Source organism: Triturus cristatus, chromosome 11 (genome assembly GCF_964204655.1).
Source record: "Triturus cristatus chromosome 11, aTriCri1.1, whole genome shotgun sequence".
Lineage (NCBI taxonomy): Eukaryota > Metazoa > Chordata > Amphibia > Caudata > Salamandridae > Triturus > Triturus cristatus.
Genome location: NC_140594.1, coordinates 1,169,447,414 through 1,169,460,905, shown reverse-complemented (window position 1 = coordinate 1,169,460,905; position 13,492 = coordinate 1,169,447,414). Strand labels below are relative to the sequence as shown.

Here is a 13,492-nt window from a genome sequence, read left to right as displayed (position 1 = left end):
ACATGGAATTTGGTCATCCGGGACTGTCAGAAAAAGCAATGGCAGTCCTCCCGGAAACAAAAAGACCAACAGCTAGTGAATCTTTCACAGCCAAATGGGAAATATACACACATTGGTGCCAGAGATCTGGTCTGCTTCAGTAGAGGATACGTGAAGCTACAGTTATCAGATATCTTACACACCTGCTAGGAGAAGGCCTAATTTATGCGACGTTAAAAGTATGGGGCGCTTTCACTTTAAAGAAGAAAAGAAAGCAAGTTTCTGTAGCGCGACATCGTGGGTGGAATAGGGCAAGACCATTAAAGAAAATAGTACTCGCTGACTAGATAAATCAGACCGTGTAACACCAAAAAAACGTCCAGTCATTATGGAAGGTTACAAATGCACACAAGGCTGTACCAAGGAGGGACTAGTTAGTAAGCCTATTCACGAATGAAAAGCTACGATTTTTAAAGGACTGTAAGAGGAGCCAATTGAAAAGATGGGGTAGGAATGGGCGGTGCCTTTATACTATACCTCAATACAACGTGCCTCGCTGAACAGCACATGTGCTGCGCAGGCTCAATCTAAAAAGGGAAAGAAAAGGAAAGCAAGAGAAGATTTTTATACAAGGAGAAAGTTCCAGACTCGAGCACTAGATGGCGGAATAATGCACAGCATATGGATTCTGAAAATTCTTCAAGCTGCAAAACTACTCCTACAGGTAAGTAACCATTTTGTTTTCCGGCGCTATCTCTCATGCCACTGCTTGTTTCAGATCCTTCATTCTTAGGTTTCTTTCCCAGCCTCACTTCCACCATTTTATGTCCCCTAAAGGTTGTTAGGGGAGAGTAGTGTGTGACCTTTTCACCAACCCTTTTTAGGGTTTTTCAAATCCCTTACAAGGTTGCTAGTGACCATTGGTTTGTGCTTTCCTGCCTATGCTATGGTTCTCAGCTCTGCACCATCTCTGTAGACTTCTCCCTCATTACCACCACCCTCTCCAAGCACTTCTGAGCACTTTAAATTTGGATGGGTTTGTAACTGCTAAATCAAAATAGCAAGAAGTTCATCTTAATGGGCACCAGTTACATTATCCTCTGACTGGCTCTAACCGCAAATTCTCTGTCTGCTTTTTACCAACTCTTTGAAAGAGAAGCCCAAGTGGTGGTGGTGGTGGTGGTGGTGGTGGTGGTGGTGGTGGTATTATGGTGACATCCATCACTGCATGTGGAGCCACCATCCAATTCCTGATTGGCTGCAGTGGTGACATTCACATCTTGTAGGGATTTCTAGACATTCTGGAGGTCAGTGAAAGATCTTCCAAGCAGGATTATTGCAACTTCTGTTTGTTGATTTTCAGAAATCGTGTGTCCCTAGAGTGAAGTCAGAGCAGGGGTTTGAGACGGCAGACTCTCCCAGATGTGAACAGCTGCTCTGTCTTTGATTATGGACAGGCCTCTCCCATCGTATAAATGCTAGTCCAGCCTCTGAACGCATTTCAAACGGTATCCAAATGAGCCTTCTGCTCTTGGAGATTCGTAGAGACTATATTGTGCATTTGTTTCTTAACTAGACTATGATCATATACGCAGATCTTACCTGATTCACAAAGTATCCGTGTGTCAGTCCCGCCTTCAGGGCTGGGAGCCCAAACCAGCCCTGACAAATTTCTTAGCCCAGGCCCTGAAGAAGCACTGGCTGGCCGCGTTAGGTTGGAGACACTTGCTTGCTGCTTTTGTGACTGGGGGCTGAAAAACCGAACCCCAGTGACAAAACCGGCCCCCACTGCTTCAAAACCAGCCCCCAGCATTCCAGCCTCCCGAGGAAATGCCCGGTAGGCCAGTCCGACCCTACCCACCTTCCTTCGCACACAGTTACCCCAGTGTACTGTAATGAGCAGACATATATGCACCACAGTGAACAAGGTGTATGTGGAAAGTCCCTGGGTTACACTTACTGAGCAGCTCCTGAAACTCAAAAGCTGATTCTTGGATTTCCAAGGCTACTGTGTGACTACGTGAAATGTTTTGAAGTGTTCTGAACTTTTTTTAGTACACTAAACTATTTTCCACGTTGTTCCGACCTGGACAGCCAATTTGAAATGTCAGACAAAATACACGGATCGGTGTTGTAGCTTTTGTGTTATTTACCTCTCGGAGGAAGGTCCTCTGAATGTTCATTGTGGATGTTTCCAAGGCAGTGAGTTGGGGGTTGCTGAAGGAGGTGGTTGTGTAACCAGAGGGTTACTTTTTTGAACCACAGAGTGCTGGCCAGACAGTTATAGTTCCAAGGACGAAAAACCAACAGCTATATTAACTCCTTCCATGCTTCGGACGGCCCCCGGCCATCATACGTTACTGTGGGCATGTGCGGAGGACGGCCGGGGGCCGTCTGAATCCCACCCACTATTCAAATCGCCCGCACAGCACGAAAATGTGCGCAGCATGCAAGGGGTTAATTTGGGAAACAATATTTTTATATACAGTGCTATGAATGGCAAATGTGCAGTAGCAAGCGCTGGAGAAAAAGGTTGTGTAAATGTAACACAGGTTGTGCGGATTTATTTCTGCGTGGAACTTCCTTTTCTTTAGTGTTACCACCTGAAAGTGCTCGTTTCTTTGCTGCAGTCCTCCCGGAAGCACTTGCAGTCAGCGATGAATTGATTGTCTTGGATAGCTTTAGAGGTTTTGAGAATTTTTAAATGGAAAGGAAGTTTACAAAGCAGACATAATTGGTTACTTCTCCTCGATATGCTCCAGTTTTTATTTTATTTATTTTTTCTGGAGTCGGGTGAGAAGAGCTGGTCAAGCTTGTACAGTAGTGTGATGTACAAGATGGTTGCTTTTAGTGTTGGGACTTGAGTTTGGTAATTGAAGCGTGACAAGGATCTGGTATCTCCGATTCCTGCAAGGACTTAATTTGTCATTATTTCTCCAAATGTGTCCCACCTTAGCTTTTTAGGTCGAGACTACCGGTCTGCCGAAGGCAGAACCGGAAGTCGGAGATTTAATGTTTTCTAGAGTGGCTATTTAGCCCGCCTCTCTTTTAGCTTCTCCTCCATTGGCTGGCTTCCTAAACGGAGGCCAGCCGTTGGAGGAGAGAGCCGTCCCTCCAAATAGGCTCCGTCTTTTCCAGATTCGGGGGCGTGTTCCTTGCTGTTCTTTCTACTTTCTAGCCACGCCCTTTCTCAGGCGTGTTTTTCTCTCCTCCAGCCAATGGCAAGAGGAGAGAAAAAGAAACACGCCCCCGAATCTGAAAACGCCACTGCGTTTCTCCGAGGCATTTCTGCTTCGCCTCGGAGAAAGGCAGTGGTGTGCTAGGCAGTGGTGTGCTTGTTTAATGATTCAATCTCAGGGTAAAATGCAGACGCGAAGAGTTGACTTTTACTAGGCACTAACTTCTCTTGGTCGTAAACCCGGCTGCTCGATCGCTGCTGAAATATAGCATATAGGAAAAGCTTTGATTCCGCACTGCCGGAGGGTTTTGCTAATAGCACGCGTCAGCAATTTCCTACTGAAACAGAAAAAAATGTACACCTCGTATTCAATTTCTTATCCAGCTGTGAAGGTTTGCTCTTAGGTTTGCTCTTAAGAGCCCCCGGCCTCTTTCACGAGGGTGGAGGTCTCCTCCTTCTGCCCAGCCCAGCCCCCATCCACTCTCTTGTTTGCCCAGAGCGGAAGAAGCGGTGGGTGGTGCTGACTGGCCCGACCCCCACCGGATCTCGGCTCCTCTCCCCTCAGCAGATCGGAGGCGCCGGCGGGAGATGTCTGCTCGGGGTTCAGGTGAGGTAGGGTCACGTTCGTCACCTGTTTTTGTTTTCCCCGGGCACTGGAGGCAAGATAAACATGCGAAATGCGCTTATATATTAAATGCGGCGATACATTGCTGGGCCGGGAGTCTCCAGTCCCCGGAAGTTGTTGTATCTGAGAGCAGACTTTCCTTAGCAAAACTTAATTTTTCAACTCTATCAAAACTGCACCGATGGTGTCCTATAAACATGCTGGTTATGGTTGTGCTCCGGTTTATACTTTGAAACGGCCTGGGCCAGTTATATGTTTGTTTTGACATGGGTAGAAAATGTCCAGTTTTACGGTAGAAAACCTGGCTCAAACGAGAAAGAAACGTGAGTTTTTGCACGCGGTGGCTCGGTGTCCTTTGTTTTGCATGGAGGAAGCTGCTGATTTTGCAAATGACCCGAGGCGCCCGGGCCCTTGGCATTGTCTAGTCCGCCCATGTTGCAGCCGATGGTTGCCTTCCTCAGTCACCACACCCCTTTCTGTCCTTTAGGTGTTTGTGCGCTGCGGCCCCTGCCCACAAGTAACACCTGCAGGGCCGTATATCTTTGCAGGCGGGAAGCTGCTACCAATTAGGATCCTGCAAAACCAGCAGCGACTTCCCGACCTGCCCCCAAGAGTGTGCTGACCTGCCCTGGGGTTTCTGTGACCCAATCGTGGGTCAGAATATTTACTAGGTGCTGTGGTGGGCGCGTGACGCGTCCGGTACAGTACTGCCCCGCCCCATACCTTTGCCCTTTATCGTTGGGATCCCCCACCCCCTCCTTTTCCACTTCCGAGCTGAGCCTGCGACTACGAGGGAGAGTGACCAGTACCACTGACCGACCATCTTGATTACGACGGCGAGGCCTCTGCGTGGCTCCTCGTCTTCGGCCTTCGATTTGAAGCAGCCTCAGCCTGCCCTGCAGTCAGCTGTTCTTCCCGGCTCCAGCCCCTCCTCTCCTGTGAACTCTGCAGATTGCACCGGCGGCCCTCCCCAGCAAGTTTAAAGGTGAGGCAGGTGTGTAATTTGAAATGCATGCGTGCCAGTGGTCGAAGTGGGCGGGATCAGGGCCGGCTTTAGGGCGGTGCGACCGGTGCCACCACACCGGGTGCTGGCTTCATGGCGGCGCCGTGTTTGCAAGTTTATTAAACTTTTGAAGCACCTGCTGCAGCGTTTCTTTCCGCCGGCATTTACCAGGCCTCACATAAATGTCGAAAAAACTCGTGTGATTAATTATCTTCTGGGAGAGCGAGCAGCATTTTGTATAGTTGAGGTTTTGACTCATATGAAGTTAGTGCCGAGGGTTAATAGAACGTGTACTAAGTAGATTACAGGGTGCATATGATGTAAACAGATTACTGCTTTCAAAAGAGACATCCTTCTGTTACTTACCATTTATAACTTAAAGTCCTAATATAGAATGGTGAGCTATTCACTTTCATCCCAGAACTGCATATACACTGCAAAGTATACATTATTAGAACATTGATTAATGTTGCAAAAAGGGTTAATTTGGCTAGAAATCAATTCGTATTATTAAAGAGAACTCCCAACTATGCTGTTTCTTTTTCGACTCTGAGTTTGTGCTTCTCCACACCAAGCACTCCTAAACTATACTGCCTACCAGTATGGATGACTTGTGACTCCTACACTTTCAGTCCTTTGGCTTAAGTAACATTTCCTATACACTGATTTACACACGTATGATTGATTGTCTCTGTGTAATGTGTGTGTGATGCAAAGTGCTCGGACACCCTACACTGGTATGAGTGGCGCTATATAACTAATTCAATGCATCTGAGAGTGTGGTTATGGTGACTGTTAAAGGGTGCTAGTGAGGGAATCCGGTGCAGAGGTGGTCATTGGGGGGCGTCAACAAACATTGTCGCACAGGGCACCACCACTCTCTCACTACCTCACTCTCTCTCTGCTAATGCAATAGGTATCACATATGCAAAAAAAAAAAGCTAATGCCAATAGAAATGACAATGCCATTTATCTAGGGATACAATAATGATAAAAAAAATAATGAGCAATACCAATAGCTCTACCTATAATATTGCCGAGACCAATGTTTTTTTCTTTTTGGTTTTGGGGTGTAGGTCTGAAGAAAAGTGCACAATTCTGTAATTGATCACTGACAATCTATTGAAAATCCCCTTGGTGATAGATTGGTGTGTTACATGCGGTCTGCACCACTCTCCATGGCACAAAGTTTGGTCACTCAAGTAGCAGCTCTCAAACTACAGCCTAAAATGTCAGAGTAGTGTGAAACCTAGGGGCTCTGAGCTTCCGGCGCTGACTACGCATGGCAGCATACGCACAGCATGTGAATGTATGGCAGACGCAAAACGTTTGTCACAGGTACGCAACTTGTTTTAAGTGACCTACTTATGGGCATTGCTGTTGAGTTGTTGAGTTTAAAGAGTGTTGTGTAAGAGAACGGATAGTGTCATCTGTTCAGATCTGAATAAATGGATTAATCTGGTGGATTCTGACCTCGGGTGTGTTGCGTGCAATCGGGTATGATCCAAGTTTTCTTAAATGAATCCTCAAAGCAGATTTCATGTTTGCTGTGTGTGATTGCTTTTACTGTGAAGTGTCCGGTCATCTCTTAAGTGGGAATAAGTTTACTCAATACTTTACAACGATCGCTCTTCTACGATAGAACGAGAAATGATCTTGGTGACCTGGCACTTGATTGACTAATAACCTATCTTCCCTCTGTTTCACAGGTCCGTCCTACCGACAGTGAAAAGTAAATGTGTCTCTACTGATGCTGACGAACTGTAGCAGACTTTATCAGGAATTCTGAAGATCCTTTTCCTCTGTGGTCGACTCGTCTTAGTTCTTCGCTCCCTGTTTTGCGTTTGTTCCCCTGTTCGGTGCAGTACAGTCCAGCATTGATAGAGCCCTTGAGACCAATAAGCATTAGCTGATCTAGTCCCTACTAAAGGCACACCTCTCCTCCTAATGCAACCACCCACTCTTGCTGCCGCTCGACAAAGCAGCAGAGTTTGACTGACATATCAACGACCGCATAGGAATGAGTTCAAAGGTTTGACAAGATATGACCACTCTATGGTCCAGCCGCGTTCTCCTGCCTAAACGAGCATTGAATGCAGTGGATCTGCAGGTAATGCGCACCTTGTGCACCTGCACTTTGTGTATAAGGGAAGTTCATTAGCTGTTATTTACACAATTTGAAATTGTTCATAGAAGTCTCCGATTCTGTCCTTTAGTCTACAAATATTTCATGGGCTTTAGAGGTGTCTCCATTGACGAGGATGGACAAACTTTGACCGTGTCAGGAGTGGCATGTGGCAGGACAGTGAACCTTTAGAATAGCATTTATGAATGTTTTGAAATGTAATTGGTCATAGAGGGCGTGCTTCTCTCACTTTAACGGGTATGAAAAATACCAGACGCAATAAAGCACAAATGCCTTTACAGGACATGCCAGCCTTTCTCAAGTTTGGTCACTTGTCACCCGTCAAGGCTCAGGGCTAGAAGCATTAACCGAAGAGCGCTAGCTTGCAGTTGTGCTAGTCTTCGCATCTGCGTGAATGCATCAGAAGCAGCATTAGGAAGGACTGTGGTAGGTTGAAGTATGGGGGAGATCAAATGTCTTAAGCTCTGCTGTGATGTTCTGATCCAGCACTGGTTATTGGTAATGTTTACCCAAGTGTAACTAGAAACAGGAAGGGCCATGGTGTGCTCAAAGTTGCATGTCGGCTCCTGGCAGCAGAGGTATCTACTTAATGCATAGTGATCGAATGTGCAGCTTTGTAACTCATCCAAGGGTGCATTTTCTCACTGTGCCATCTTGCATTCTTGTGTCTAACTCTTTCATACCAAAACCCCCAGTAGGCATTGTGTGAGATCATTAATACATCCAAAATATTTCTTACGTTACATCCATGGGAGATCCAGAATCTATGACAGCAGAGTCTGAAAAGCTACTCTGTGTGTGAATGAGCTCCACTGCATAGCTCAGTCACAGTTTATGGTTCATTATGCCTTCCTGGATTTCCCTATCCATTGTCACTGCCCTTCAAAAATAAAGCATTGGTAGAACATTGAGAAAGGCATTTGACTTGGTATCAGTGCATTGTCCATAGCCTTCTAGGGACTATCTCAATTGAAACACGGAACATCCCAGACTGGATGTTGGGAGGAAATGGGTCCTTCCGTATAAAACAATGCATGGTGAAACTTTCTTCTAATTCGCACTAGATTCTGTGAAGAAATGATTCCTGCACTGATTGGCACAGATTTTTCCCCGGAAATTAATGTAGGGACATCGATCACAGGACAGGTGTATTGACATTGATTCTATAGCAGAGGGAGAAACTTGCACCGTGTTGCAGAGGAACATCTACTCTGTGACCCTGAGCCTCCGATGAGCACCGACAATAGAAGGGCACTAGTCCAAGCACCGGTTGACTGGTGTCTTAGTTGAGAGATTATTGCCAATCCACCAACTAGGCCAGGTGAATGCCCCGTCATGATTGAATTTTGAAATCTTGCATTCCAAGGACCGTCTCCACTAATGGTGCTGAGGCACTGAGTAAAATATTTTTTTTAACAACTTTGACTTTACTATAGCTTTATATGGTGGTTCTTTTCCAGCTCAAACCCAGTACGCGCCTAGGTGGAGCTATGGCCAACAATGCACTTAATGCATAACTGCCTGTCACTTAAGGAAGGCTTCCTCATTTTGTTTTACTTTGCTGCGTTTGTTACAGAAATGCCTCTCTGTAGCAGGTGGCAGGTGGCAGATGTGCCATGGCAAGTACTGAAATTGCCCCTGTGCAAGTATCCTCCTGGCTTTAACTCAACCTCTGAAAGTTTGCGGCTTCTCTTTGAATAAACCTCACAAAATACTGCCATGAAATCCTATTAACTCAGCAACACCTTGATAATGCTTTGGTCCTAGTAAACATGTTATGTAAAAAGATTCTTGGTGAGCAGAACTCTCTAAGGAATTCTGTTCTGCTTCCGAGTGCTTTCTGTACCGGGTGGCTGTTGGGCTTCTTGGCTGAGACTTGGCGAGTCCGTAGGTCGCATCTCCATTGAAGGACCAAAATTGTTCATCACTACAATGGATTTGGCAAACAAGTTTTCCGGATCATGATTTTTGGATAGCAGCCTTCCAGCGCAGGCCGGCCCCTCCTGACTAATTTGAGATGTTGATCTAAAATGACATTTTTACCATAATCCCAGACTTGAAGTTTTGAATTGAAGCTCAGTATTTTTACTGCTCATTTTTGACATCTTGTTGAAAATGGTAATCTACATGGACTTTGAGTACTTTTAATCTTTTTTTCTACTTTTTTGGGGGGAGGTGGACCATTTCCGTGCTCTCTTGGTCATTTAGAACTAGAAAATGTGAGTTGAATTTTGTTTTTAATAGCTTCCATATAGATTGCCTTGAAAAAATAGCCGTTTCAGTTCTATGTGGTCCTGTGGTTCCATTCCTCGAGGTTAATCAGTGACCGCTCTGTTTTTTAAAGTAGCATCAGACCCCTTGTGCCAGGGCTGCGGGTAGTGTTCTCTGATGCCTCTGCACCGATGGCATTGCTAGGATCTGAGGATGAGACTCCACGTCCAATGCCTACTTTGAGGAATTTTCGGTTTTTATTATGGACAAACATGACCCAGACCTCTGGGCCCCTGCTGGACAAGTTTGAATGCACATTTGTGAAATCTGGAGGGCAGAGAGGCAGCTGGCAGCTTTGGCTGAAGATAACTGAACTGTTTAGAAAAGAGCAGGGCAAGTGGGCAGAAGGGGGGCTTTTGGTAGAGACCGCTGCTGACCAGTGGCCAACATGGAACTACAGCATTGAGTATTTGGAAAATGTTTTAATGCATTTGAGGTCAAAATACCAGAATCCATAGGTTGGCAGTTTCTCCGAAGCTAATGTTTAATGCACACAGACATAAGCTTGGCTCTTAGAGAAGCCTCTTGTTGTATCCTTGTGTCGTAGTGAGTGGCCCAAAGAGTTGAAGCGTCCAAGAACTGTGGGGGTGCTTGACACTGTAGTGCAGAATCCTACACGGCAGGTTGACACCGGCAGTCCAGGTACATTTTCCCTCATATCTGATGCCACCTCGCCATAACCATTTCCACGTTTCACCTCCACTCAGGAACGCAGCCCGCTTCTGGCTGCATTGTGCTGGACTGTACCTGCCTGGACACTGCTCTCATCAACGTGCCATTGCATATTGCCAGTCATCGGGGGTGGGAATAAATATGCACAAGGGTCTTTTCATAACCGATTTGGGAATGAAGTGCTATTTCCAATGTTATTTTGTAAATTTTTCTATTTCAATGTGCAGGTTTTTGTTTTGTTTTTTTACTTCTGATAGGCCAGTTGTTTTAGTTTTTTCTGCATCTGTCATATTCGTGTATTTATTATAACTAATCTCATGAAATGTTGTTTTTGTAACTTGTTACACCTACCGACGCGCAGATCTGTAAACGGATGTATTGCAATGTCTGTGTTTCTGTCTTGATACACCTCTAGTGAAGGTAACGTACATGACCCTCTACTTAGTTAAGTGAAGGCATTTTCTCCACACTAAGAACGAATGCTGTGGCGGCCGCATAATCCTAGTTTTCCGTAAGTGACTGTTCAAGGAGCGCATTGGCGCTGATGGCGGACAGCTGCATGCAATAGCACAGTTTTGCTCTACTTAATGGCGTTTTGTTGCATAATGCTGTTGCGTAGTACTCATCTTTAAACACCAAGTGTATGCCTTTGGCATGTAGTTCCCAGACACAGATCACATATGCGGGTTTGACTGTGCCTTCTTGGAAGAGGCCTATTCCTCCACTGTCGTCCGACATTAGAAGCGCCCTTTGACTCCGAGCTGTTATTCTATTGGCCGGTCACAAACCTCATTTAGCACATTGCTGTTGGCTAGGGGAAGGGGGTCGCATACATAGACTCTGGCAGTCATTGGTGATAGCGAGACTAGTTCATTCTCTGCGGGGTCATGATCCTCTTCTTTAGATAAGAGACTCTGTTGCCTCTCCACCCCACCAGGTTTGGTCTGCTTTTCAGTTTGAACACAAAGCTAGGGTAATATTTATGCAGATTATTGCAAGCACTTTGGGGTAAGGGTTTCTCCTCGTGAAAATAAGTCTGATAAAACTACTTTCTCCAAAGTGCCAACATTATCCCATTGAATGCCCTGACAGAGACAACCCAGGTGGATCGCAGTGTGCGGACGCCAATGCACAGCATAATGCTAAACTTACAAATTTCACGTTTGTGAATCTCTTCATGATCTGAACCTCTGAAAGTTTCAGTGGATCTGCTGCACCTGTGGAGGTTTGAAGCAAAAGTTTCCACTCTATCCTTCCTGGGGGGTTGGGGGGGCTAGCCTTTACTGATGGTGGTTTTTGTAGTCTCTGGGTCTTTACATGTTCATGTGCCAAGCGATTGTTTAAAATTGTTCTTGTGATGCCATCTCTTTCCGCCTTCCTGCATACATTGACAGGGCTGTCTTTGGCGGAGTTTTTATAGTGTTCAGAATCATTTGAAATTGATTCAGTGAGTCGTAGTTTGTATCAAATGGAATCTTTATAGCTGAATGACATAGGACGTGTGCAGTCTCCGGTGACATGGAAGCACTATGTCAGGCGGATTAATGCTGGGTTTAGTAAGATGAGTTAATGGTATATTAAATTCTAATTTGCATAGCGTGTCTTCTCTTGAAAGTGTCTGTGCCTCAGCTCACACAGCACGTGCACTAACTTCACAGAGGCATCCAGGGCCTGGAGTGCTGTAAAGCATATATAAGCCATTGCTCAGGCCCGTTCCCTACCCCCGTCTCATATTCCAGTTGGGATCATCCAGGATCCTCATGTAAAACCTGTTATGAGCGCCCTATTATCCCCTGTTATTCCAGTGGGGTCAACCAGGGGCCGCTCCCCTTTTTAGAATCTTGAATACGTGTACAGGGGCCTCTTTCCTGGTTATTCAAAGGGCGATTCCTAGGCTGTTCCGGTATTGTTCATCCAGGATCTTCCCTTTTGTTGTTGGAGTAATTTCCCTCTGTCATTCCAGGCATTGCCATATAGCGTTCACACTCCGTGTGTTATCTCTCTCGCCTCGTCTTATTCCAGGATCCAGGGGCCCTTCTCCTGTGTCCTTTCAGGATCCCTGGAGTTATTGGTGATGGTCCAGGATACCCTTTTGGTCACAGTGTCTACCTTGAAGTGTTACAGCATCAAGTATGCTAATCCACCAGGGAAGATTCCATAGTGTGAGAGAATCCTCTACTCAGTGTTGGAGTGTTTACTTTGCTATGGGAACTTTAGGTCTCTTGAACTCTTATGAATGCATTATATCATGTTACAGAGATGGACTTCTACAGTTGGAAGAATAGCAATATTTGTCTCCGAATGTACGTTTTGTTCCACTATAGGCTCTCAAAGTGCTGGTGGGTAACTTTGGCGTGCAGACTTTGTGTTCTGTTCATAGCCTGGTTGTAAACACTGTGCCTTAACCAATGGCTCTGGAGGCGCCAGCTTCTTCAACCAATCAAGTTGTGCTTTGTTCTGTTACGTTGGCTGATGGCAGATTTCTTTGCCAACTTCATATGTTGGGCTGAATTATGGATTTCTTCAGACTGGCACCTTGAGAGCATGCCTGTGCCACCCTGTTTTCAGTTGAACGTTTGGAACCAGAGCTGATCTTGCAACGGAGAGCAGCTAAATCCATAATCTGATGCAGTAGAGGCACCCGAGACCAAACCTACATCATGGTAGTATTTTACTGTTGTGCCTCTTCATTCTAAGTCCATGGAGCTCACGCACTCGAGCATTGGTGACTCTTGTACCTCGAACAAGGGCATGCGTGTGAACAGAGTAGATCCCTGTGTTATAAGAGGGTTATCTGGCTGCTGTTTGACTTCTGCCCCATGACCGAGCTTACACCCACAGCCTCCCACACAAATGTGGGGCTTCTTTAGATAAAGTCTGGAACACATTAGTGAGTTTTGAATTCCAGTGTCAGGTGTTTGCAGATGGTGGCTCATGGAACAAGGTCATTGCTGAAGAATGTCAAAGCACTATCCTCAAAAGGTGCCAAGCGCCCTCGTGCATGGATTGTTACACTGTACACGTCTCCCGTGTCTTTCTTTAATGTGCGTTTATTCAGTATTTGCATTGGACATTTGTATATTGCAGTTGACGTTGAAGCACAGGTGGCTTCCATTGGATGTAAATTGCACAAATACAATGGTTCATCTATGCAAGACTGGTATTTTGACTGTTCCTGCTATGCTTTCTGGGTTACTTTACACTGTCTGAATAATTTTGAACCAAAGTATCATATTCAGGGGCTGTGCATTCTAAACCCTCTAGATGAGCAGCATCCTTTATACCCTGTTCAGGGGCAAAACATCCTGTTTGCTGAGGTCCCATGAGCCCTTCATGTTTGTATCCAATCGTCCTTCTCATTGTGTTCAATAAATCATACAGTTGGTAATCAACAGCGCCGATCTGTGTGTTTTTACTTCACTTTAAAATAACTTTGTGGATGCCTATTAGAATGCTAACAAACCTGCCCTCATTTGACTTGCCTTTGCGTGCGAGTCCTGATATGTGATTGTCTTGTTTTCATCCAGGTTTGAGGTGGCCTGCATGATACGTGAGCGTCTTGTGTTTACCCAGGGGTGAGGGCGCCTGCATGATATGTGAGCGTCTTCTGTTCATCCA

The 13,492-nt window shown here is 45.6% G+C and overlaps 1 protein-coding gene across 2 annotated transcripts in view; it reads left to right on the top strand.

Moving 5' to 3' along the window:
* CCDC50 (coiled-coil domain containing 50) overlaps window positions 1–13,266 on the top strand; it is a 172,987-nt gene extending 159,721 nt beyond the window's left edge. For both annotated transcript variants that reach the window (XM_085635870.1, XM_085635868.1), the window contains one exon: window positions 6,495–13,266. In XM_085635870.1, the coding sequence (XP_085491996.1) occupies window positions 6,495–6,514 (20 nt within the window). In that variant the 3' untranslated portion in view covers window positions 6,515–13,266. The remainder of the gene's footprint in view (window positions 1–6,494) is intronic.
* The last annotated feature ends 226 nt before the right edge of the window (window positions 13,267–13,492 follow it).